Source organism: Myxine glutinosa, chromosome 2, assembly GCF_964187855.1.
Source record: "Myxine glutinosa chromosome 2, kmMyxGlut1.1, whole genome shotgun sequence".
Lineage (NCBI taxonomy): Eukaryota > Metazoa > Chordata > Myxini > Myxiniformes > Myxinidae > Myxine > Myxine glutinosa.
The window spans coordinates 211413003-211439754 of NC_136262.1; the positions used below are offsets into that span (position 1 = coordinate 211413003).

The window sequence follows — 26752 nt, forward strand, 5'->3', positions numbered from 1 at the left end:
CTCGACACAATACTGTCTCTGAGCTCTGAGCTCTGCAGGCAATTCCTTCGACCTCATGGCTTGGTTTTTGCTCTGATATGCAATGTCAGCTGTGAGACCTTATATAGACAGGTGTGTGCCTTTCAAAATCATGTCCAATCAATTGAATTTACCACAGGTGGACTCCAATCAAGGTGTAGAAACATCTCAGATGATCAAGATGATCAAGAGAAATGGGAGGCACCTGAGCTAAATTTCAAGTGTCATAACAAAGAGTCTGAATACTTGTGTCAATGTGATATTTCAGTTTTTTCTTTTTAATAAATGTGCAAAACTTTCTAAAATCCTGTTCTCTCTTTGTCATTATGGGGTATCGTGTGTAGATTGATGAGGGAAAAAATGAATATAAACGATTTCAGCATAAGGCTGCAACATAACAAAATGTGAAAAAAGTGAAGGGGTCTGAATACTTTCTGAATGCACTGTATTATAATCATCAATAACCCCAGGCATGTCCCAAGGAAGCCACCCACTCCGACAAGATTCTCCCAGAGATCGAGTAAAGACAAAATGTTAAATAGTTGTCTGTATTGTGTGAGTTGATCAAGTGTGTACAGTGTCAAGTTCAAGGTGATAGCGTGGGTCCTGAGTTGGGTCGAGTTTGTGTTCATAGATTTTAAGTAAGGGGTGGTAACCGGAACAAAGTCGAGATGATGTTACTCGGAATACATCCATATCCAGAGTTCAGATGGATAAGATCACGGGGTGTGGTTCGTTGGTTATATTAAAATGGTGTGATCATCGGCGCAAAGCGTTTTCCGAGAACTTTGCAATATACATTCGAAAGGAGTAATTTTAATTTGAGCAGAACTTTTGTGTTCAACAGCAAAGCTTGCATAAAAGTCCAGGTCAAACTCAAACCACCCAAGTATCAACCGTGTAATGAATGCAATTAGCAGTGCCATTTTTGTCTTAATTTGCTCAGCTTGTATTGTACGGATGCTACAAAATTATTAGTTTTGTTTCTGTGAATGAAAAGGTCCAGTGGATGATCATAACAGGAGGCAGGAAGGCGTGCAAGGATGAATACAATGCGACTCAACAGACACTCACAGTGTAAGAGTCAGAAGAAGACAAGATAAACAGATTTTACATCTCACCTCGAGCTCTCTCAACATGGTTGCAGAATCATTTGTGACAAACAACTTCTCCAAATGGTTTATCACCATCTTGTTCATGCCTACAGCAACGGAGTCACAAGTTATTATCAGCAGCAGCACAACTGCTCGTGTACTGAATTTATTTTATTCGCCAGCAAATCAAAACAATTAAGCAGCAACAAACAATGGATCAAACAGACATGATCGTCATTCTAAATAAAAAAGCAGCCAAGGCACAAGGAAGTAGGTGTTTGACAGGGGGTTTGTTCGTAATACTTATAGTTTACTAATACAAGAAATAACCGACAACGAGATGACATCCAAGCACAACTTGTGATGCTTCCACCTCCATTTCACGATATTGGGAAGGAAGATTCTTCTTCCTTTTCCTCTCTTTATAAGGGGTGAGGTTAAACCGTACCGAGCTTATACCCTGCCCTGAGCACGAGACCCCCCTTCCCCCCAATTTCCCTCTTTAAGCAGCGTGGTTTAACAAGTGGTCCTGCCAGCTATTTTGAAGAACTGATGGAACTGTATGGATATCTGCTTCAAGATGACAACTATTAAAAAAGAAAGAAAAAAAAAGGCCTTCTCATTGGGGTATCCTAATTTCGAAAGATTATGCCACGCTGGTGTTATTGCACCGCTGTTGGATCAAAGTACAGGGTCCGGCTGGGAGGTGTGACGATTTTCAGAAAACTCGTACACAGTTATTTTTAGTCGAATTTCAATTTTTATTTTTTTTAAAGACAACATATATAATGCCATTTAATACACTGTAACAAAGACATATAAAAAAATGTAATTCATGTTTGAATTGGGTATAACAATGCAAGTGGGGGGTCTAGCGCATGCGTGATGGCTCTTGGTTACTCGTTGTTAGGCGCCATTTCAGTAGCCATGGAGCTGTCGACGATTGAACATCGCGTCTTTGTTGTTGAGACGTTTATTCAAACGGGTAGTTCGGTGGTGCTTATGATAACTAAAGATAACTAAAGATTATTTGATAACTGATAACTAAAGCAGTTTGAGATCAGGGCAACTCGAATCACTCAAACGAAGTGATTTCATGTGCGTATTTAATTAGTAAACAGAAAGGGAGTACAAATGACACAAAAGCATTTATTTACACAGTTTATTCACGAAGATGCACACCCCTGGTATCGGATGACCAGAAGGACAACGCACTTAAAATTTTTGAACGTTATATCAGATGAGTGCAACTAAAATAAACAATTGTCCCATAATACGTCAACGGCGTGCTATCGAACGACAAATTGGTGACTTGCTGTATTCATTTTGTGTGTTCTGCATAATTGTATTTTAAATAGCCTGATGGCACATTCAAAGTAGAACGGCACTCAGTCGAGAGCACACCTCCGTCTGGTTGGCCATATCACTCAATGGCGAAAAATCACTTTTAAAAAATTAAATAATCCTCATATCCAAATCCATATTCAGATCTTCACCAAAATCGAATCGATTCTTCCTTGTCTCACACGGAACCTGTCCAACAAGTTTCGTCCAAATCCATCCATAATTTTTTGAGATATCCCACAATTTATAGTTTTTGGCCCGATCTCCCAATGATGAAGAATCACTTCAAAAAAAAAAAGATTCTCATATCCAAATCCATATTCAGATCTTCACCAAAATCGAATATATTTGTCCTTGTCAGACACCCAAAAGGTCTACCAAGTTTCGTCCAAATCCGTCCACAACTTTGAGATATCCTGATATGTATCGTTTTTGGCGCTATCTCCCAATGGTGAAGAATCACTTTAAAAATTCCAGCAGCCGGATCCGAATCCGGATAATCACCAAAACCGAATCATTTCGTCCTCGTCACACACGCTACATCTCTGCCAAATTTCGTCCAAATCCTTCCACAACTTTTTGAGATATTTCGTTCACAAACAAACAAACAAACAGACAAGGTTGAAAACATAACCTCCATTCAGCTTTGGTGGTGGAGGTAATAAGAGAACATTCTAGTTGTTAAACTTATTTCTACAAAAAAGAAAATAAATTACATTCATCAAATGTACAGCACCCTTAGATTGAGGCTAGATTCGATAACATAGCAAAATATATGTTATTCGTGTTGAACTTTGGCTGATGGATTTGTGCGATGGTTGTATAGTCCAATGCGGGACCATACAGCATCGACCACAAACATGGCAGGTATAGACTGATGCTTGCGGAGATTGACGTCGTCAAGTTTTCCTTTCTTGCCTCTGCTGTCTCAATAACAAGGCTCCCACATTCAAAGTGGTCCTGGCCTTTGTGTCAAATGTTACACCAAGCTGACCTGTTTGTGTCCTGATGTTTCCAGGTGAAAACTGGGATGGTACAAGACTTGAGTGTTGACTTAAAGACATCCTTAAAGAGCTTCATTTGTACACCATGTGACCATTTACCAAATTTAAGTTGTCCATAGAAAAGCGCTCTTGGGATTCTATTGTCTTCCATGCATGTGAGGTGTCCTGACCAGCAAAGCTGGCTTGCATGAGGAAATACTCAATTCCTTGGATATGACAGCAGTCTAGGATTGAGGTGTTAAGTATTCTGTCTCGCCAGGTGATGCCAAGAATCTTGTGAAGGCATCGCATATGGAATTAATCAGGGCATTTGATTTGGCGATGATAGGGTGTCCAAGATTCACATCCGTACAGGAGTGTCGCTAAGATAACGGCACGATAGACACTGGTCTTGGTGTCCAGGCTAATGCCACGTTCATGCCAAAGACGATGTGTCAATCTTCCAAAAGACACACATGCTTTACCGAGTCTTGATCATACACTTTTCATCATCTTGCAAACAAACATCATACACTTTTCTTATTTAAGGCCTGGCCTCAATGAGGACTATATAGATTCAAAATCTGGAGCCTTCAAAATAAAAAATTTTAATATCAACTTGTCATGTTTCGAAGAGCGTAATAAAAAATTTGAATTTTTTTTCTTTCTTTTTTCGTTCGCTGGTTACCCGATTACCCAATTTTCAAAAACATTAAACTAAATTTTTTCCAATTTTGATCGCACCACTTTTTAAGAGGCTATTTTTGGAATCAGTGATCCTGAATTACGACTATAAAAAGTATTATTTTATAAAATTCGAAAAATCTCACGTATGGCCAAAGCAATCCATTCGTGGGGGTACCTAATTTTTACCCAATCCTGGTGGGGGTCGAAACAAAATTGAAAATCCGAAATATTTTTACAGAAATGCAATATATGGCTCGTACAACCAAAAAAAAAAAAAGAAGGATGACTAGATAAATATGAGAATTTTTAAAAAATGGGGCATTTGATGCACCCGAAGAGGGGTGATACACATTTCTATCATGTACATCAATATAATCCAGGCACTAAAGCTGTCACCTCCAAGATTTAAAAAAACAAGCGTTACGCCTAGGTCCCCCGTCGGTGAAGTGATGCGAGTTGACAAAGTGGAAGACGCAAGGCGGCCATCTTGGATTTTGACGTGGCGACCCAATTTTCAATAGCGTTCTTCCTTATGCGTAGATACACCCACACACCGGATTAGAAGTTAGTAGTTCATTTATTTTTCAAGATATTTCACTCGCAAGGTTCAGACATATACATGGTGGCGGCCATCTTGGATTTTGACGTGGCGCCCCAATTTTCAATAGCGTTCTTCCTTATGCCTCGATACACCCACACACCGGATTAGAAGTTAGTAGTTCATTAATTCTTTTAAAGATATTCCGCTCACAAGGTTCAGACATTTACTTTTCAAGATATCGCGCTCACAAGGTTTAGATATGGTGACAGCCATCTTGGATTTTGACGTGGCGACGTAATTTTCAATAGGGTTCTTCCATATGCCTAGTTGCACCCACACACCAAAATAGAATTCGGTCCTTCGCTTACTTTTATAAAGATATTGCAGTGCACGTACGGACGCACACACACGAACGGAGGGGAAAACCATAATCCCCCTTTCACTCCGCGGTGAGACGGGGGACAATAACTGGGAACATGGTAGGTTGACATCTTCCGTTTAGATGCTACGTCAGGTTCTAATACACCTTTAATATACTGAACTTGAGGTTCAAAATGATTTTGTCAGGATGACATTAAAAATTCTGGCCAAACATAGATAGCTACTGTCATTGCACTTTTGACTCTGAAAAAAAAAACATTCATATTGAATGGCCTTTTGATACCCCCACCTCTGGAGCTACAATTTACAAATCATAAAGATTTGCATGCGACAACTTTGTGGTTTTCCATATCCCAGTAACACGTATGAAAATTATATAGATTATATAGATATATGCAGTGCATTCAGAAAGTATTCAGACGCGTTCACTTTTTTCACATTTTGTTATGTTGCAGCCTTATGCTGAAATGGTTTAAATTCATTTTTTCCCTCATCAATCTACACTCAATACCCCATAATGACAAAGAGAGAACAGGATGTTAGAAAGTTTTGCAAATTTATTAAAAAATAAAAAAAAATAAAATATCACATCGACATAAGTATTCAGACCCTTTGCTATGACACTTGAAATTTAGCTCAGGTGCCTCCCATTTCTCTTGATTATCTTTGAGATGTTTCTACACCTTGATTGGAGTCCACCTGTGGTAAATTCAATTGATTGGACATGATTTGAAAAGGCACACACCTGTCCATACAAGGTCTCACAGCTGACAATGCATATCAGAGCAAAAACCAAGCCATGAGGTCGAACATAGTAGTGATGGCAATGGCAATGTACAAAAGTAGTGATGGGAATGTACAAAAGAGCGCGCACAGCTGTAAGGACGAAGGACGGGAACAGTGGTGAGTTTGAGGTGAAGGTGGGAGTGCATTAGGGGTCGGTACTAAGTCCACTACTATTTGTAGCTGTGATGGAGGTGCTGGCTCAGAACATAAAGGAGGGTTTACCGTGGAGGTTGTTGTATGCAGATGATCTGGTGTTGATTGCGGAAAGTATGGATGGACTGAAGGAAAAGATGAACATGTGGAAGGAATGTATGGAGACAAAAGGTCTGAAGGTGAATATCGGAAAGACGAAAGTGATGGCAAGTGGTAAAGCATGTGGTGAGGTGGAAAGAACTGGGAAGTGGCCCTGTGCTGTGTGTAGGAAGGGTGTCGGAGTGAACTCCATTCAGTGTACAATGTGCGCTGAGTGGGTTCATCAAAAATGTAGTGGTGTGAGAGGGTCATTAACCAGTGTGGCAGCTACATTCAAATGTAAGGTGTGCACAGAGGGAGCTGCAGATGGAGGAAATGTTGAGTTGGATCTTGGAGACGGCGTGAAGCTGGAAGGTGTGAAAACATTTTGCTACCTCGGAGACATGCTGAATGGAGAAGGTGGATCAGACTCGGCAACGGTTGATCAAGTGAGATGTGCATGGAAGAAGTTTCGGGAATTGAGTGGCGTGCTGATGATGAGGGGAGTGTCGTTGAAGCTGAAGGGGAAGGTGTATGCTGCATGTGTAAGAAGTGTTATGATTTATGGGAGTGAGACATGGGTAATGAACGTAGAGCAGCAACGAAGGTTGGAAATGGTGGAAATGCAAATGGTTCGACGGATGTGCGGAGTATCGTTAAGACAGAGGAAGACAAATGATGAATTGGGAAAGATGATGGGAATAGAGCCTGTGATTGATGCTGTGAAGAGGAACAGGTTGAGATGGTTTGGTCATGTGTTGAGGAAGGATGAAAGTGACTGGTTGAGAAGAGTGATGGAAATGAATGTAGAAGCAAGTACAAGACGGGGAAGACCGAGAAAGGCTTGGCTAAAGATGGTGGAAGAAGAAATGCGGGCAAGGGGGTTAACAAGGAGAGATGCAGAAAATAGGGCAAAATGGAGAAGATTGTCATGGGGACCGCAAGGCTAACCCCCGCTCTAGCAGGGAAAATGGCCTTTAAAATGCATGTTGTTGTTGTTGTTGAGGTCGAACAAACTGCCTGCAGAGCTCAGAGACAGGATGGTGTCGAGGCACAGATCTGGGGATGCCAACAAAAAAAATCTCTACTGCATTGAAGGTTCCCAAGAGCACAGTCGCCTCCATAATTCTTAAATGGAAGAAGTTTGGAACAACCAGGACTCTTCCTAGAGCTGGCCGCCCGGCCAAACTGAGCAATCGGGGGAGAAGGGCCTTGGTAAGAGAGGTGACTAAGAACCCGATGGTCACTCTGGCTGAGCTCCAGAGATCCTGTGTGGAGATGGGAGAAACTACCAGAAGGACAACCATCACTGCAACACTCCACCGATCTGGGCTTTATGGCAGAGTGGCCAGATGGAAGCCTCTCATCAGAGAAAGACACATGAAAGCCTGCTTGGAGTTTGCAAAAAAGCACCTAAAGGACTCTCAGCCTGTGAGAAACAAGTTTCTGTGGGCTTTCATGTGTCTTTCACCGAGGAGAGGCTTCTGTCTGGCCACTCTGGCATAAAGCCCAGATCGGTGGAGTGTTGCAGTGATGGTTGTCCTTCTGGAAGTTTCTCCCATCTCCACGCAGGATCTCTGGAGCTCAGCCAGAGTGACCATCGGGTTCTTGGTCACCTCTCTTACCAAAGCCCTTCTCCCCCGATTGCTCAGTTGGGCCGGGCGGCCAGCTCGAGGAAGAGTCCTGGTTGTTGCAAACTTCTTCCATTTAAGAATTATAGAGGCCACTGTGCTCTTGGGAACCTTCAATGCAGCAGAATTTTTTTGTAGGCTTCCCCAGATCTGTGCATCGACACAATCCTGTCTCTGAGCTCTTCAGGCAGTTCCTTCGACCTCATGGCTTGGTTTTTGCTCTGATATGCATCGTCAGCCGTGAGACATTATATAGACAGGTGCGTGCCTTTCCAAATCATGTCCAATCAATTGAATTTACCACAGGTGGACTCCAATCAAGGTGTAGAAACATCTCAAAGATGATCAAGAGAAATGGGAGGCACCTGAGCTAAATTTCAAGTGTTATAGCAAAGGGTCTGAATACTTATGTAAATGTGATATTTCAGTTTTTTCTTTTTAATACATTTGCAAAACTTTCTAAAATCCTGTTTTCTCTTTGTCATTATGGGGTATTGAGTGTAGATTGATGAGGGAAAAAATGAATTTAAACAATTTCAGCATAAGGCTTCAACATAACAAAATGTGAAAAAGGTGAAGGGGTCTGAATACTTTCTGAATGCACTGTAGATATAGATATATATAGATTATATAGAAATATCTCCTGGCAACTACAGACCAATCAGCTTGCTCCCAATAATCAGCAAGGTCATGGAATAAATCATCGCTTCTGACATCAAATCCTTCCTCTTCTCCAATGGCTTGATCCTGGAACATCAATTTGGATTCAAACCAGGCCATTCTACTCTTGACATGCTGTTTCTGCTGTCTTAACAATGGATGAATGAATATGAATGAATGATCGTTTTTTTTTTAAAGGCCATTTTCCCCGCTGGAGCGGGGGTTAGCCTTGCGGGCCCCATGACAATCATGGTTCCCTGTTTGAGGCAATGTTTTTATGGCCGGATGCCCTTCCTGACGCCAACCCTTGGTCACGCTCTTACGATGCGCAAGGATACGGTGTACCTATTCTAAATCGGGGTACACACCATGATCATTCATCCCAAAAAGCTGGTACTCAATTTGCCGACCTCAGAAGGATGACAGGCTGAGTCAACCCTCCTGGCGTCAATTCAGCGATCGACCGGGATTCAAACTCAGGATCCTACGATCCCAAGCCGGCACCCTAACCACTAAGCCAACACCGGCATTGTCTCAACAATGGATGGAGGTCCTTAATGCCAAACAGGAAATCAGAGCTGTCTCACTCGACATATCACGTGCCTTCGATACGGTCTGGCACCCTGCTCTGCTCTACTCACCAACCTCTCCTCCTATGGTATCCATGGAAATCTCCACGCATGGCTGGCGGACTTCCTCTCTAGTCGTAGTCAACATGTGGCCCTGAATGGGTTTCTCTCATCTCCTCTTCCTGTTCAGGCTGGAGTTCTCCCAGGCAGTGTTCTGGGCCCTGTGCTTTTTCTGGTCTTCACCAATGATCTCTACAACTCCCTGGAAAATCCTCTCTATCTCTTTGCTGATGACTCCACTTTCTGCCGCTCCATACCTCTTCCCTCAGATTGGCAAGTCTGCAGCCTCCTCACTCTCTACAGACCTGGACAAAATCACAGACTGGTCAAACAAGTGGAACATGTCTTTCAAACCCGACAAATCTCACACTCTCACTATGTCTCTCCGAAAAGATAGTCTGGAAAACCCTCCCATCTACTTTCTGAATAATCCTCTCCAAGAAGTTCTGTCACTCAAGCTTTTGGGTCTCACTATCTGCCATGATCTTTCCTGGGAAAACCACATTTCCAAGCTGGCCTCCAAAGCCAGTTGCCGACTGGGCATCATCCGTCTTGCGAAGTCCTTCCTTGGCACACCTGAACTCCTCACCACATACAAGGCTTTCATCCGCAGCTCAATGGAGTACTGTTCTCCCCTCTGGGCTGGTGCTCCTTCCTCACACCTAGCTAGTCTTCACGCTGTTGAAACCAAAGCTTTCAGAATCATTGGAATCTGCCGCGATGAAGCTACCTCCGAGGGCTTTTCACTCACTCACAGCAGGCAGATTGGTGGTCTTTGTCTTCCACAGACTCCTCGCCGGCCTAGTTCCCCCAGCTCTGTCCGTGCTCTGTCCCCAAAATATTCATACAGGTCGCACAAGATCTGCCTGCACCCTCTTATGGTTAAACTGCCAAAATAAAGACTATTCACCTTCACTTTTTCATTCCTCTTTTCTCCCACTTCTGGAACAAACTCCCTCACTCTCTTCAATCCCACTCCTCCCTCCAGGTCTTTAAAACAGCTGTTCACCACAATCTCCTATCTTCCCCCATCCAAAGCCTTGATCTTTTCTAACCCCATTAATTCACCCCAGATCCACTTTTTTGAAATTCCGACTTCTTTCCTGGAAGTCCTAGCAGTGTCCATGTGTTTTATACCTCTCCCAACCCTCCCACCCCCCTTCCCGTTCCTCCACCCCTCAAGCCCTCTCCCTCCCATAGATCTCCCGATGTCCCTGCTATCAAATGTTGTACTTGTGTCCTTCCCTCTCTCCCCCCATCTTGTCGCCCGCTCCCTTTATCTTATGTTTTATGTGCATTGTGCAAGTTTGTCTTTTTGTGATTTTATGTTACCTCTGAAAAAAAAACCATGTGTGCATGCATGCAAATTGCACAATTGTATCTGAATGGGGTAAACGGTGTAACTGCAGCATGTATAATGTTCAATGATACCTCATCATGCAAGAGCTCTTTCGTGTTTGCAGAGGTGCATGCAGCGGTCTAAAATATCGACATTTCCAGTTATGTACATTTTTGTTGCACAGACTTGTGGTGCATCAGCTCGGAGTCATTGGGTGGCACTCCTTCCAGAACTATGAGGTTGGGAGGGGGTTGGGGATATGGGTTGTGAGGGTGGATGGGAGGGGGTTGGGGATACGGGTTGTGAGGGTGGATGGGAGGGGGTTGGGGATATGGGTTGTGAGGATGGATGGGAGGGGGTTGGGGATATGGGTTGTGAGGGCGGAGGCCAGAGAGTTGGAGTGAGGGTGGAGGACAGAGAGTTGGAGTGAGGATGGAGGACAGAGAGTTGGAGTGAGGATGGAGGACAGAGAGTTGGAGTGAGGGTGGAGGACAAAGAGTTGGAGTGAGGATGGAGGACAGAGTTGGAGTGAGGATGGAGGACAGAGTTGGAGTGAGGATGGAGGATGGAGGACAGAGTTGGAGTGAGGGTGGAGGACAGAGTTGGAGTGAGGGTGGGTCAGAGAAGGGACAGAGTTGGGAAAGGGCGAATAAGGAATTGCGTTCAGTAGAGGGCTTGCGAACTTGTTGGAAGGGGGGGGGGGGGGGGGGGAGGGAGGAGGGAGGTTTGAGGTCTTGAAGAAAAGGGGAAGAGGGAACAGTGCTGGGAGAAGGGGGTTTGGGAACTTGGGGCTGAATGAAGATGGGGGGGGGGGGGGGGGAAGAGGAGGAAGGGTGTGGGTGAGAACTTGCAGAGGAAAGGGGGTACCGAGGACTTGAAGTCACATGATACATTGTGGAATTCCCATGGGTCGCTGCTGTCCAAGGACATTCATAGCAAACTCCCCAAATTTTCCACACTCCATTGAGAACCAATTCCCTTACAACATCCCGGTGGAACCAGATTATCTGCTCATCTATCTATACAACAAATTTGAGATGGTTTAATAGGGAGATTCCTTGCATTTGCTCATTTCACAGGGATGGACTAATTTCCTAGGAATCTAACCAGCATACCGATTGATCAATTTTCTGACATGTCACTGCAAGGTTGCTCGACAAAATAAACATGGACATAGACAAACACGAAAGTTTCCCAACAATAGGACATTTAATATACAATACCAAAAGGTCCATATGTTGAGCGGCTGGTATCCGCCAACTCCTTGCAAGCTTCAATGTTACGAAATACAGCTTCATCGAGACCCGAGTAATGCTGGGGAAAGAAGATTGGGAAGGGAGCGGGTGGGGGAAATAAATAATTAATACACCCGGTAAGTAAGGTCTTCCAGCAAAAACGAGGTCGACATCTCTACATGTTAAACCCTTCAGCTGCACAAACATCCGTAACTGTAGAATTTCACGAGTCTACAATATGCGTACGTATTACATAGACTTCCCTTTCCGCCCAAGAACAAGCTCTGACGGCGATTAAATTGCATTACAAAGCCCTTTGTTGAATAAATAAATAATAATAATAATAAAATTTACGAAACGCGATTCGTCTCTTGACGGGGAGCCACGAACTGAAGACATGCGTGTGATCGTTGGTGGCCTTTCAAGAAGTCTTTATAGAGCATGATGTCGATAAGCAATTTGAGGGATGTAGACTTGACAATGACGATAGCACACAACTGGGCCAATTGATCTAAATCAATCTGTCGATCGATCTTAAAAACGAAGGGGAAAAAAAGCACTTCATTTCCACAACAAACCTTCACTCCTTCCTTCAGCATTTGCGCGAAGCCGGGAGCGCGAGGCACGTGCAGCGCCATCTTGCAGAGGTTGGGAAGGAAGAGGATGTGACGTACGTAAGGTACCTTCGGATCGAAAAATATTACGGTGCGATCAGTTTTTATTTTTATTAATCAGGTTTTTAATATTGTTTTAACTGCTTTGATTATCTGCAGACATATCTTAATTTTAAATTGTGCTAGCTTCAAAAGGTATCCGTTGTAATGTCACGTGGTGTCACGATATCCTTCCGCTGGTCCGTCAGTTCCAATACTGCAACGGCACAAGCTGAAATGCTTGCATTCGTTCCTCTTAGTCTTAACAATAGTCATTTTCTTGAAAATAGTTGAAGTTTTAATTTGTATGACACAGTGGCAAAAAAAGAAAACGGAAGTATAAAGGGTTTTCAGTTATCGCATAATGCCTTGCGGGCCGCCATTTTGGTTGTATTCACTTCCCTGGCAACGAGAGCATCAGCAGCTTTACCATGGAGCACGTTTATCGCGTTATTCTGACAATGCAATGGAATGTTCTACGCTGATTATTTGGTTTTGGTTACCTTTTCTCGCTTGTTCAACTTACCAATCATTATGGCGCCCGCCCACTGCATCATGGGTACTAAAACTCTTCAATTTTAAATTCATGCAAGCATGAAATATTGCCACTGATAGTGATGTATTAAATTGCACGTGATCGTCTTTTGACTAGAAAACTTCCAGCCCTTAATAAAATGGTTCAATGCCAGCACTCTACCCCAAATTACCCCATTATTGCCAATTACTACGACGTACTAATAATCCACACGATCAGCTATAAGTATAAAGGGGCGTAATCCTCCTTGGGAGATTCATTGACCCTTTTCCACTTATAGTTCCTTTGGGACCCCAGGTTAGATTTGTTTTGGCCAGGGTGCCGGTGATAGCTCGCCTACTCTTCGCGAACGACACCGTGGGATCTATAACGTCCACCCCTATTTGTCCTCCCCCTCCCACCCTGTTGTTGGTGTTCCTCCCCCTCCCACCCTGTTGTTGGTGTTCCTCCCCCTCCCACCCTGTTGTTGGTGTTCCTCCCCCTCCCACCCTGTTGTTGGTGTTCCTCCCCACGAGAAAATTCTGGAAGCGGGTCCCTATAGACAGAGTATAGCGGGAGGGAGCAGGTGTTTCTCGCTATCTATACTGAAACGCAAAAGAAACTTACCACCTTTGAAACCTTTAAATATCAACAATAACACTGCGTGTAGTAAATGTATGAACTTATTTGTGGACAATAGTGTCCTCACTGTCAGACAAAACGGTCACAGATGGTCACTTGAACCTTCAATGGTCACTTCATAGCACAGCTGTTGAACAGCCGTTTTGACTGTCAGTGATTAGCCAAGGGGTACGGGATGATTTTAATGAGCTGCACGTGATGTCTTGATATTGGCTTTAAAAAGGCCAGTGCAAAATGGGCATTTCAATCAACATGCCACGATTGTCAAGGAATAAACGGCAGCGTGCCCTGGGCATGCTGCAAGGCGGACTGAGCTACCGTGAGGTGGCACGTCGCCTTGGCTGTTCACACCAGACGATATCGGCCCTGGTGGGCAGAGACACCCTCCACAACTCTGCAGATGACAGACCTCGATCAGGGAGGCCAAGAGTCACCACTGCAAGGCAGGACAGGCAGATGGTCCGAAGTCACCTGCGGGATCGATTCCGTCCAGCATCCCGCACTGCGGCAGAAACTCCGGGGCATGCAAACCACGGATCTCCAATGATACTGCACGAAGACGACTGCATGACTATGGTCTGACTGCCAGAAGACCATACAGAGGCCCCGTGATGATGGCTGCCCATCGCCGCAACCGACAGAGATGGTGCCAGCAGCATCAGCGGTGGACCTTGGCGCAGTGGAACGAGGTCGCTTTCAGCGATGAGTCAAGGTTCTGTGTGGACAGTCCTGATGGGCGTGAGCATGTCTGGAGAAGAACTGGCGAGCGATATGCCGATTGTTGCGTGCGTCAAGCCAACAGGTGGGGTGGCCCAAGTGTGATGGTGTGGGCCGCCATATCAGGCCGGTACAGGACGCCACTGGTGGTTGTGGATGGGAATCTTAACACCCAGCGGTATGTGGATAACATCCTGCGACCTCATCTGCTGCCATTCCTGCTAGACCACCCAGAACTGAGAACCTTTCAGCATGACAACGCTCGTCCCCATGCTGCTCGCTTTACCACTGCATTTCTCCAAGGCGAGAACATCAACACCATGCAGTGGCCTGCGTTCTCCCCTGACCTGAATCCCATAGAGCACCTGTGGGATGAGCTTGGGAGACGCGTAGTTGGCAGGGCCAGGACATGGGCAGAGCTGCTTCAGACATTGAGGACTGAGTGGGACAGAATCCAGCAGCAATCCATCCAAAGACTGGTAGGCAGTATACGCCGACGATGCACTGCCTGTATCCAAAACAATGGTGGCCACACACGCTATTGAAAGGGGACTGACATTGCACCCTGTGCTGTTCTGTACTGTAGAACAAACTGATGAGATGGTGTATCTTGGTCAAAAACTTGACATGTCATCAATAAAATGCCAATGTTTCAATTAGCAATTGTTGGTTTGTTTTATTTTGAACTGTTACAATTTTATTACATTTCAAACAAGTGATAAGTTTCTTTTGCGTTTTCGGTCTTTTTGAAGTTGGTCAAAATGGTCAAATTTTTTGGTCAAAATGCCCATTTTGCACTGGCCTTTTTAAAGCCAATATCAAGACATCACGTGCAGCTCATTAAAATCATCCCGTACCCCTTGGCTAATCACTGACAGTCAAAACGGCTGTTCAACAGCTGTGCTATGAAGTGACCATTGAAGGTTCAAGTGACCATCCATGACCGTTTTGTCTGACAGTGAGGACACTATTGTCCACAAATAAGTTCACACATTTACTACACACAGTGTTATTGTTGATATTTAAAGGTTTCAAAGGTGGTAAGTTTCTTTTGCGTTTCAGTATATATATATATAAAACACAGTTTGTGTGTGTGTGTGTAATGTTACCGATAGACTCCTAAACGGAGAGGCTTACGTGCTTGATATTTGGCATAGACATGGCCATTGAGCCAGGGCCGAACATGGCCGAACTCAAAATATTTGACGATCCATATTTTTTATTCATATTTACCTCAGCGCATTTCAGCGAAGTACCCGCTAATCTCAGCAGGTTCCAGAGCAGCTCGCTGATTCGCTCAGAGCGATCACGTGATGTTCCATTCCCGCCGCCAGACTGATTCGCTCAGAGCGATCACGTGATGTTCCATCCCGTCACACGTCACTTCACCTTTTATGCGATCGTGTTTTGTATCGATTTTGTGCGATATGAATTAAATGTCTTTGAAACAGCTGGGAAACGTCTTTCCACAACCCTTCCGTAACCGATTGGAGCAGTTTCTTGCCGCACAAAACGAGATCCGCGAAGCGAGTTGGTCGAGTCATGCTGACCAAGATGGCGACACGGCGGCTTCACTTTTCACGGAGTATGAGTGTTCTATATATTTTCAATTCAGTGCGCCCGTGATTTGTGGCATAGACATGACCATTGGGCCTTCACGGTGTAATTTGTGCGAGGCTTTTGTCCGAGTGAGCTTGAGTCGAGAGGGCGAATGTACGGGTTGGGAATGTATGGGTCTCCCTTCCCCCGCCCGGCAACGCCGGTACTGGAGGACGTCACAGGATCGGTGAGTCTCCAAAATCCGCTTCGTGCTGTTGCGAATATGCAGGACTATGTCCGATTGTTGTGCTGCTCTCCGACCATGAGAACTGCAACGTCATTGTTGACTGGCCATCCCCTTCCCTCCCTCTTCCCCCTCCCCCCTCCATCCCCCCTTCCCCCACCCCCCACCCTTCCCTTGCCATCCCCCCTTCCCTCCCCCCTCCCCCCTTTCCCCCTCCCCTTTCCCCCTCACCTCCCCCACCCTTCTCCCCTCCCCCCTCTTCTCCCTTCCCCCCCGTCCCCCTCCCCCTCTTCTCCCCTCCCTCCACCCCCTCTTCTCCCCTCCCTCCCCCCTTCCCTCCTCCCCTCCCCCACCCCTCCCCCCCTCTTCTCCCCTCTCCCCCTCCCACTCTTCTCCCCTCCCCCCCCCCCGTTCCCCTCCCCTCCCCCGCCCGGCAATGCCGGGTACTTCTGCTCGTGATTGGATAAGTGTTGTACTTGTCGAATTATGACTTCATAACGAAGGCACCGATGACATCATCATTAACATATCTTATTCCCCATGTGGAGTACTTGACAATGAGCCAGGTCTCAATTTTTTCCATGGAGTGGTTTCAGAGATATATAGGTGCGAATTTTTTCCAAGATGGCGCCTGTACCACGTGACCTATGACGTCATAATAATCATTGAAATATTATACAGGAGGCGGTGCTCCTTTGGTGAAAATTTCAAGTCAATCGGACCAACGGTTGCCGAGAAAATGAATTTTTAAAATGCAGACACGTACGGCACACGTACGTAACTGAATGCTTAACCCTGCTTTTCGCTTCGCGAGCGCAGGGTAATAATTTTAAGGATTATTGAGAGGGAACGGTGGGGGAGCTTGTCGACACATTACGGTGGAGATGGGTCATGATTATCATCTGCCAAACACACTTCGATACATGCTCTATCTTTTTCATACAGAAACCACAATCTTATGCTAAACATGTATTAATAGTACCATCGGGAACCTACGGTGGGCAATGTGCTGTGGCAGTCTTAAAAATACACGAATTTTTGAAAGAAATTTTATTGATCACAACATACAAGACAAAGGAAAAAGCAGAGATTTGCAATACCGGCTACCACCAAAGATGGCGCTTTTCCCCCACATGTCAATTCTGGAGTTTTGGTAACATCCACGTTCGCTGCATTATAGTAACAGAATATTACAGTAAGAAAGATAACTAATCCATTTTACACCCGTTACCCCTGTTCACACCCCCACACCAATACTTTGCCAAATTCCACAGCATAACAATGATGAACTTTCCTCATGAAACCCATTTCTGGTCTGTAAGAAAGTTGATGACACCATAAATATTCAGCTTCAAATATATATGTCAGATGTAAACATTCAACACATTTCAAGCTGAACAAAGTGCACAACATAATCCAAGTTCAGATTTTAATGATTTTCCAGTACAGTATTCAGAAAAAGAAACCAATACCGATCAACCGTGTACGTATTCATTATAAAGTGCATATACCTCAATGCCACAGGTTAAATAAACAGGCCAAGTTTGTCTGTACTGATTAAAACATCTCAATTTTAATTCAGACACAATATTTACAAACAAGGGAGGCAGGATGGGCGATGAATCACCTTTTTAACATGATTTAACCGAGTTGATACTGTTACGTGTATGGGGGCAGGCAATAAAATACCTCAGTCCAAATAAGATGGGATCGAGTAGTGTGCTCCGAATGTCGCGAAGAAGAAACCTTCCTGTAATTAAGTCAGGCCCGGATGTCCGTATAAGCATTATGTGTCTCCATAGCAAGGGGTAGAGCTATGCTAATTAGTTAGGGTATAAGGGTTAATTTCCTGTGTGTAAATGCCTCTGTAGTTTTGTTCCCTTTGTTCTTGTGACACTTGCACCCCCAGATCAGCACTTAAATTAAATAACGTGATTGCCGACCGGATCCGGACACTACCACTGATCCCACCCAGCTCAAATCTTCTTGATGGGCGCCAAGAGTGGCCATGAGGCCACGCCACGAAAACAGATTGGTTAAAGAACGAAGGAGCGATGTGATGGCGCGGCACGATTGGTGAGAGTGTGACGTTGTCGTCAAAGATTCCAGCACCAGGAACAAAAAGGCAAAGTAACGCCATTTTCTCTCTCTGTGTTCCGGTGTTTGTGGCAGACGGTTGAATTTTGCGCACTCTCTCTCTGTCCTGGGGTTCGTCGTGACCAGTCGCACATTCGCTCTCTCTCTTGTGCTGGGTTCATGACAGGCAGTCACATTTTCGCTCTCCCCGTTCCGGGCTGCAGGAAAGGCGGATGCATCTTCTCTCTCTCGTGGTGTTGGCTCGTGATGGCTGCGCTTCGTGTCACGCACACCTGGGAAGTTCGGGATGGTCGGAGCTTGGTGCAGCTGAGCGAGAAGGACCGAGGGAGGAGATCTAGCCTGTTCGCTTCGCGTCGGCGGCTGGCGGGGAACACGACATCGCGCCAACGCGGGTCTTCCCGCACAGGGACGCGGAACCGGTGACGCCACCAAAACCATCGTTGAGACCGGAGCTGAGTACCAGGCAACACACCACACTACATTTTTACTTTCGTTTATTTTCCCCTTGTGTTGTATATGAGTCCGTATGGAGGCGCCTCAATTTAGGAATTAGATTTTACCACACATTCTTTGTTCCCTGGCATTATTTTCATTAAATCCATTATTTATACTTTCTCAATTTCTTGTCTGTCTTGTTTATTTGTCGTGGGTTTGAGGACGCCCAATGAAATCCGTTCAGGTAAGCTATGGTACCCTCCACCCCCGCGTGTGTTAAAGGAACTGTAGAAGTATAAAACCTCTAGGTAAGCGAGTTATCACAAGTATTCCATTTGAAAACCTGTCCATTATCCTCTTAATTGATAAAATGCATTATAATAACAACAAACTCTGATGTATTTCAGTTCTTTGATGATTCTTAACAATACTACGCTATCTATATAAATAAAACAGTTTGTGTGTGTGTGTGTGTGTGTGTGTGTGTGTGTGTGTGTGTGTGTGTGTGTGTGTGTGTGTGTGTGTGCGTAATGTTACCGATAGACTCCTAAACGGAGAGGCTCACGTACTTGATATTTGGCACAGACATGGCCATTGAGCCTGGTAAGAACATGGCCGACATAAAAATTGATTTCATAATATTTTTAAACCATATTTTTACCTCGGCGCATTTCAGCGAGGAATATTATGCACGGAATCTGACCGGTCGCAGAGCAGCGCGCTGATTCGCTCAGAGCGATCACGTGATGTTCCTTGCCGCTATTAACTCAGTTACGCGTTCGCACGTATTTCAGAGCGAAAAGCGATTGCCTTTTTTCACATTTGAGCGAGGAACATTGCCATTCACACCACATAGGTTTTTTTTTCTTTCATCTTTAGATCCATATTTTTTGCCATAACGTTGCATAACGTTGCGCATTATGGCTCTCTCGAGCTCGAGTTAGCCAATCACCTGGGGGCATGAGGCCATGATGGCCACGCCCACGACACGACGCAGAGTTGCAATCGATCGCTCAGAGCGATCACGTGATGTTCCTTGCCGCGCGACTATATATATATCACTCAGATCCCTCACAATCGACCACCACCACCGCCTCCTACAACACTAAATATCACTCAGATCCCTCACAATCGACCACCACCCCCTCCTACAATACTATATATATCAATCAGATCCCTCACAATCGACCACCACCCCCTCCTACAATACTGTATATATCACTCAGATCCTCACAATCGACCACCACCCCCTCCGACAACACTAAATATCACTCAGATCCCTTGGAATCGACCACCACCTCCTCCTACAATACTATATATCACTCAGATCCCTCGGAATCGACCACCACACCCTCCTGCAATACTATATATCACTCACATCCCTTGGAATCGACCACCACCACCTCCTCCTACAATACTATATATCACTCAGATCCCTTGGAGTCGACCACCACCTCCTCCTACAATACTATATATCACTCAGATCCCTCGGAATCGACCACCACACCCTCCTGCAATACTATATATCAATCAGATCCCTTGGAATCGACCACCATCTCCTCCTACAATACTATATATCACTCAGATCCCTTGGAATCGACCACCACACTCTCCTGCAATACTATATATCACTCAGATCCCTCGGAATCGACCACCACCTCCTCCTACAACACTAAACATCACTCAGATCCCTCACAATCGACCACCACCCCTCCTGCAATCTATATATATAAAACACAGTTTGTGTGTGTGTGTGTAATGTTACCGATAGACTCCGAAACGGAGAGGCTCACGTGCTTGATATTTGGCATAGACATGGCCATTGAGCCTGGGGACGAACATGGCCGAGACCATATTTGACGAGATCCATATTTTTTATTCATATTTACCTCAGCGCATTTCAGCGAAGTACCCGCTAATCTCAGCCGGTGCCAGAGCAGCTCGCTGATTCGCTCAGAGCGATCACGTGATGTTCCATCCCGTCACACGTCACACATTTGCACGTAATTCAGGGCGAAAAGCCATTGCGTTTTTTCACTTTTATGTGATCGTGTTTTGTGTCGATTTTGTGCGATATGAATTAAATTTTAATTCATATTTCGTGTTTACGAATTCGAATACGAAGGATTTCCCCTTTCCCCTTTCGATTTCGAATACGCGCTTGAGCCGAGAGGGCGAATGTACGGGTTGGGAAAGTACGGGTCTCCCTTCCCCCGCCCGGCAACGCCGGTACTGGACGGCGTGGGTCACAGGATCGGTGAGTCTCCAAAATCCGCTTCGTGCTCTTGCAAAGATGCAGGACGATGTCGCGATTGTTGTGCTGCTCTCCGACCATGAGAACTGCAACGTCATTGTTGACTGGCCCTCCGCTTCCCTCCCCCTTCCCCTCCCCCCCTCCATCACCCTCCCATCCCTCACCCTCCCCCACCCTCCCCCCTCCCCCCCCATCCCCCCCTCTTCTCCCCTCTCCCCCTCTTCTCCACCTCTCCCTCCCCCTCTTCTCCCCTCCCCTCCCCCCCCCTCTTCTCCCCTCCCCCCCCTCCCCTCCCCTCCCCTCCCCCGCCCGGCAATGCCGGGTACTTCTGCTAGTAGTTTATAAGAATCTTGTAGGAAAATGATTAATTATATAATTAAGGATGCGTGTGTGTGTGTGTGTGTATATATATATATATATATATATACAGTATATATATATATATATATAGATATATATATATATAATCCCGGTGTGTACCCCGGTTTAGAATAGGTACACCGTATCCCTGCGCATCGTAAGAGGCGACTAAGGGTTGGCGCCAGGAAGGGCATCCGGCCATAAAAACATTGCCTCAAACAGGGAACCATGATTGCCATGGGGCCGCAAGGCTAACCCCTGCTCTAGCGGGGAAAATGGCCTTTAAAAAACGATCATTCATATATATAGAGATATTGTTACGGTTTTTAGAACCTTCACTTGTAAATAATAATTCTTGTAAATAATTCTCTTCATTTAAAAAGGTTGCACCCATAGTTAGGCCATATTGCAACACGTAGGACACCATAGGAACTTCTTCAGTTATTTCCTTAATCTGTGTTTAGCTAAGGCTGTGTTCCCAATAGTTGAATCTGCGTTGCATTAAGTAAATAAGATAGGTCCTTTTCAATTGTGTTCATTTTGCGGCGTGACTCTCCAAATTGGTACGCGCCTCTGCCGCAGCCGCCTTATCACTCGCCCCGGCCGCCATTATGCACGCCGGTCGGGCTGGAGAAGAAGGCGGCGGTGCGCCCAGAGCGAGGCATGGCCCTGTCAACGAGCCAACCAGGGCTGAGGTGAGTTCATTGATAGGCGTGTCTGGATGAAGCGCGGCTTGATTTGTACGCGCCCTATATAAGCGCAAGCGCGGCGCCCTTACACAGTTGAGTGAGGAGAGAGTTGAAGGGGAGTTGAGAGGCCGTTGAGAAGAGAGAGGAGGAGAAGAGAGAGAGCGATCATTGATTACGAACTGTACGGAGGGGCCATTGATGGTATTGAACCGCGCATACGGCCTCACGAAGGACTACCCCCCCCCCCCCCCCCCCCCCCACCACGTATAAGGTCCGACCGCGCATGCCAACGGTACGCGCTTGCTGCTGTCCGGGTTCTCGCCACGGTATGAGTCAACACCTGGAGCCGGACTCGAGTGGACCGGAGCCGGACCTCAACGCCCTACCATCTGCCGGACCTTCCTCCCCTACCATCTGCCTGGACCCTTCTCCTCCTACCACTACCCTCCGTGTAAGTCTGTCTGTTTGTCCGGGGTTTGCTAAGTTAAGACTGTATAGTTAAGGTTGCCCTGTGTCTGCTTCTTCCTCTTCTTGTATATGCCCTTCTTTCGTTTCCTCTTTTATTGTACAGTGTAGTAATAAATCTTTGTTCTCCCTTTACTTTGGTTTCCTCTCATCCGATCGTCTTCGTGATTTCCCCATTGAGTACCGGTGGCACGATTAGAACCGCTCAGAATCGGGTTAGTCTTTTTGTTAACGGCCCGAGTCGCAGCTCGCTTCGCTCGGTGTATCCATTAACGCTGCGGCCCGGGGGGGAGTCATCTCCTCGCTTACGGTCGGTACTAGTAAGCAGGTATTTGGGACTGCATTGACCAATGACCCTGGCTACTACCGACCGGAAGTGATGTCATAATTTCCAGGATCGGAGACGGCCAGCATAAAAGACAAGGGGACTAAGCCCCCCCCCCCCCTTGGTAACGGGAGTGCCGTACCTCCGAATCCGCAACAATATATATATAGATTTTAAGGAATTTAAGAGTATAACTCAAACTCCGGTTGACTCAAGAGTTGCCTTTGTGATGGAAAGATAAACATGTCTCATTTACAGTCCTGTGTAAATACTAATTGGGCATTCGGTTTGTGAAAGCTGTTGTACACAGACAATTATCTTTTGGTTCAGGTGACCCACTGAGAAGATAACGGTTTAATCAGGGATCCCTCATCCCCTGATCTAAACCCCTCCCCACTCCCTACTCCCTAATCAGTAATTCCTCGAACACCAATCTACCTCTCCCAATCCCTTATCAAAATCCCCCATCCCCCTATCTCATCCCTCCTGCCCCCTCCCACTGTGAGGACCCAATCAAATCTTCTCCCTTTGTCTGAATTGCTATAAATGAAGCCAAAAAGGTGCGATCGAAAGAAGAATAATCGTGTCGGCCCGGGTTCCTTGTGCTGTGCGAGTTGGTTATACCATGTATTGCTGTTGTAACAGAATGAGTATTTTTCCCAGTGTTATTAAATTTTAGAAGTATTCAATGAGTGAACATGACTTGGTTTATGTACACAAATTGTTCCACGACAGAACCGCCATAGTTTTTGGTATACGCCTCGGAGGTAAAGCTCAGTCGGCCATCCGTCACCCTGAGGTCTTCAATACAGGGTAGACACACGACAATACTTTTAACAGCTTTAATGCAGGAAAATTAATTGAGTTGCATCTGCTGCTGAATGGCAAGAACAAAATAATTCATACAAGGATGCAAAGTGAAAAATTTGACAATGATCACATGATATATCTCAGCTTTTTATGTCTGGGTTTACTATACCTTTATGGTTCAACTTGCAAGGGTCAAGGGAAAGGATAAAAGGTAGGAATACTGTTTGGCCAAGAAGGTCACGTAGTTTAACCTTTTGTCGATTTAATTGAATCCATCTTCGCCCACTCTTGCCATCCTCCGGGATAGTATGTAGCACTGGAAAGTGGGAAAACCAAAAATAAATACAGAGGGGGTGGGTTAATAAGGCAGGAAAAGGGAGGGGAACGTCAATGGACCTGAAGTCGAGTGTTTCTTGGAAAGGGAATAGTGGAATAAAAAAACAAAACATTAAAATTAGGTTGGATATCTTGAGAAATGAGTAGGATTTTAGGGAGATGAGTAGAATTACCTGGAGAATCCCATTTTAATTGCTGTCTCAAATGCGCGTTTACTCCGTGTACCCGCAAAGCAGGAAAATACGAGGTCCGATCCATCAGCTGCTGGTGGGGTTCCATCATATTGTGCCACGAATTGGTCTTTATCCATGCTCAGGGCAGTGGGAAGCTGGGATACTGTGAATGAAAGAAGTTTGGACATATTAGTAGTATTGCTCCCCATCACAGAATCAGAGACTCAAGAGTAGTTGCACAAATGACAAAATGTACAGCAAGAGTTTAATTTCAGAATGATTATAACTCGGCATAACACTTCATCCTCAGACTTACATGGGATGTTCACAGAATTAGGAATTTTCCCATGTTCTGCAATCTCCGAAGGTTCCCGAACATCAACTAAACAAATGACTCGAGCTGCCATGAGTTCTTTGAGTTGTTCATAGGTGATGCTGTCCATTTCTTCTCTTGATTGGCTATCGTCGACTTTTCTCGATTTACTCTTGAAATTATTTTGTTTGTCACTCTCCCCAGTTCCTGGCTGCTCATTCAACCTTCGTCCTGCAACAGATGTACTTATTAAAGCCTCTCAAATTCGATTCCAACAGCGGACTCATTTTGCAAATATTCACATTTTCTTCTTATTCTCTCCGATGCAGTCAATGGCTGCAAGTAGCACCGTTTGTTGGAGTCACAGACCCAGCTGTGCCACTGTTGTAGTGCCCCCTGTAAATTAGAGCTGGAATTTGGCCAGATTTCCAGCAGGTCTTTCATAACGATTACCACCTGAGATTTCCTGGCATTCCTGCATGCTAATGTTTTGAATCAAACAAAAAGAAGTACAGATGCATTCCACGTACACCGCCCCCATGCCAAATAAATAACATGTCCTTCAGTGCGCGAGATTGTCGGGGCACCTTCAGCGCCCGGTGGTGCCGCCATGCAGAACATAGAGATGGCATTGGGAGGGAGAGGTGTACAATAATTGATCGATTAATTGCGGGTATCCTGTGTCGGAGTTTTAAGTTATGTAATGAAAATAAATAAATAATAATCGTAAAATAATTAATTTCTTAATCAATTGGCTAATAGCATACCTAAACCACCAGTGTTTCATCCGAATCTGTAACCTTTTGAAAATAAATTAAAGAATTGACTAATCGAGAAAATTAAATAATTAATTGATTAATCAATAAATTAATTAATCTATTAATTGTTTAATCAATAAATCAAAAATATCCTTTATAGCTACATCACTTGGTCACCGCATGTCCGAATATCAGCTTCCTAGCTCAAAGGATGCCTGAGATATTGCCCAGATGAGAAAGGAAATAAATAAGTATTTAATTAATTGACAATAATAAAGTAATTAATCAATTAATTGATTAATCAAAAAAACAAAACTGTTTTTGACAAAGTACTTACTCACTATTGTGCCCAAATTTCAGCTTCCTAGCTCAAATGATGGCTGAGATATCACCCGGACAACCAATAAAACAAGAAAGCAAAAAAACAAACAACCAGAGTGAAAACGAGTGTTTTGGTAAACTCCCTTTCAGCGTGCGTCATTGAAGAGTCCCCTTCGGTGCCCGGCAATGACGTTATGCAGCGCCTGGAGATGGCATAGGAAAGGTGTGGTGTACAATACTGTTTTTGTCAAAGCACATGCTCACTATTCTGCCCAAATTTCAGCTTCATAGCTCAAAGGATGGCTGAGATATCACCCGGACAAACAAACAAAAAAGAAAAGAAAGAAAGAAAGAAACCGGAGTGAACACCGAGTACTCCCTTTCAGAGCGCATCATCACCGGGCCCCCTTTGGTGCCCGGCGATGACGTCATGCAGCACCTAGAGATGGAAAAGGAAGGGAGCAGTGTGATGATGATAATGATGACCATTCCTTTTTGCACCACGACGATGCATAGGGCTGTCGAAGCAGTTTCCTTGGCTATTGGGCACAATCCTGGATGGGTCACCACTCCAACACAGGATACCAGAATGGCTCATTCATCTCAGCAAGCTGGTACTCAATTTGCCCACCTCGGAAAGATGTCAGGCTGAGTCAACCCCCCTGGTGTTAATTCAATGATCGACCACGATTCAAACTCAGGATCCTCGGATCCCAAGCCCACACCCTAACCGCGAAGCCAACATCAGGCTCAATGAGTGGTGTAAAAAAAGGTTTATCATCATCATGGCAAAATATTACAACACAGACATCCATCAGGTTTAATTTACATTACATAAATTATATAATTCACATACACAACCTCACCGAAGGGTGGTTAAATTGCTAGTTTAAACAATGAAACCCCTTTTGTTAATTTAACACAGTCACAGTGAACCTCGACACGGAAAGTCACCTGGTTCATCTTACCTGTGATGACAGGTCACGGGGTTCATCTTACCTGTGCTCAGGTATATATTTTGTATTATAAACGTTGTATATATCGCTTGCCCGCAATATTACCACACCTGTCCAACAGCAAATAAATGTCAGTTTAGACTAATGTGAGAAAGATTTACCGCAGCTGTTGTCGAAAGCAGGACGACGGAGAAGGCGAGGAGAGTTATTGAAAACAGAGAAACAACGAAAACGTTGCGAGGGTGAAATCTGGTATTTAGCAGAGGTGGAGATTAAGGAAGAATAAGTAAGACGACTGTGTCGAATACCGACACGAGTCGAGATATGAACGAGAGATTGTGAGAGAGTCATGAGATCGAGGCGTAACCTGGAAGTGAAATGGGCATCCGGAAATCCGGCATCACCGATGACGAGTTCACAGCGGACCAGATGGTTAACCTTTTTTTTTTTTAAATCTCTACACCGCCGCAAAAGTGAGAAAAACCGACACCATACGGATTGTCTATACTTTAAGTTATGTGGAGTAGAGACATCGTTTAATCAAAACGTTACAGTATTTTGGGGAATGTGCTGTACCTACAGCATTGATGTT

General features: G+C 45.0%; 2 protein-coding genes across 3 annotated transcripts in view; both read right to left on the minus strand.

Moving 5' to 3' along the window:
* Window positions 1-12363, minus strand: part of CCT8 (chaperonin containing TCP1 subunit 8) — a 42574-nt gene extending 30211 nt beyond the window's left edge. Inside the window, exons 1-3 of one of the 2 annotated variants that reach the window (XM_078772208.1) lie at window positions 12138-12363; window positions 11548-11638; window positions 1140-1219 (exon numbers count right to left, since the gene is read on the minus strand). In XM_078772208.1, coding sequence (XP_078628334.1) covers window positions 1140-1219; window positions 11548-11638; window positions 12138-12197 — 231 coding nt within the window. In that variant the 5' untranslated portion in view covers window positions 12198-12363. The remainder of the gene's footprint in view (window positions 1-1139; window positions 1220-11547; window positions 11639-12137) is intronic. The other variant, XM_078772207.1, reaches the window with a different exon arrangement.
* Window positions 12364-23321: 10958 nt separating this feature from the next.
* LOC137420883 (rhodanese domain-containing protein CG4456) lies at window positions 23322-26562 on the minus strand. Its single transcript, XM_068106355.2, has 4 exons — window positions 26322-26562; window positions 24129-24356; window positions 23813-23975; window positions 23322-23619 (listed from the first exon to the last, which is right to left on the minus strand). Exons 1-4 carry the CDS (start codon window positions 26509-26511, stop codon window positions 23550-23552), a joined length of 651 nt encoding a protein of 216 aa, XP_067962456.2. The 5' UTR covers window positions 26512-26562; the 3' UTR covers window positions 23322-23549.
* Window positions 26563-26752: the final 190 nt, after the last annotated feature.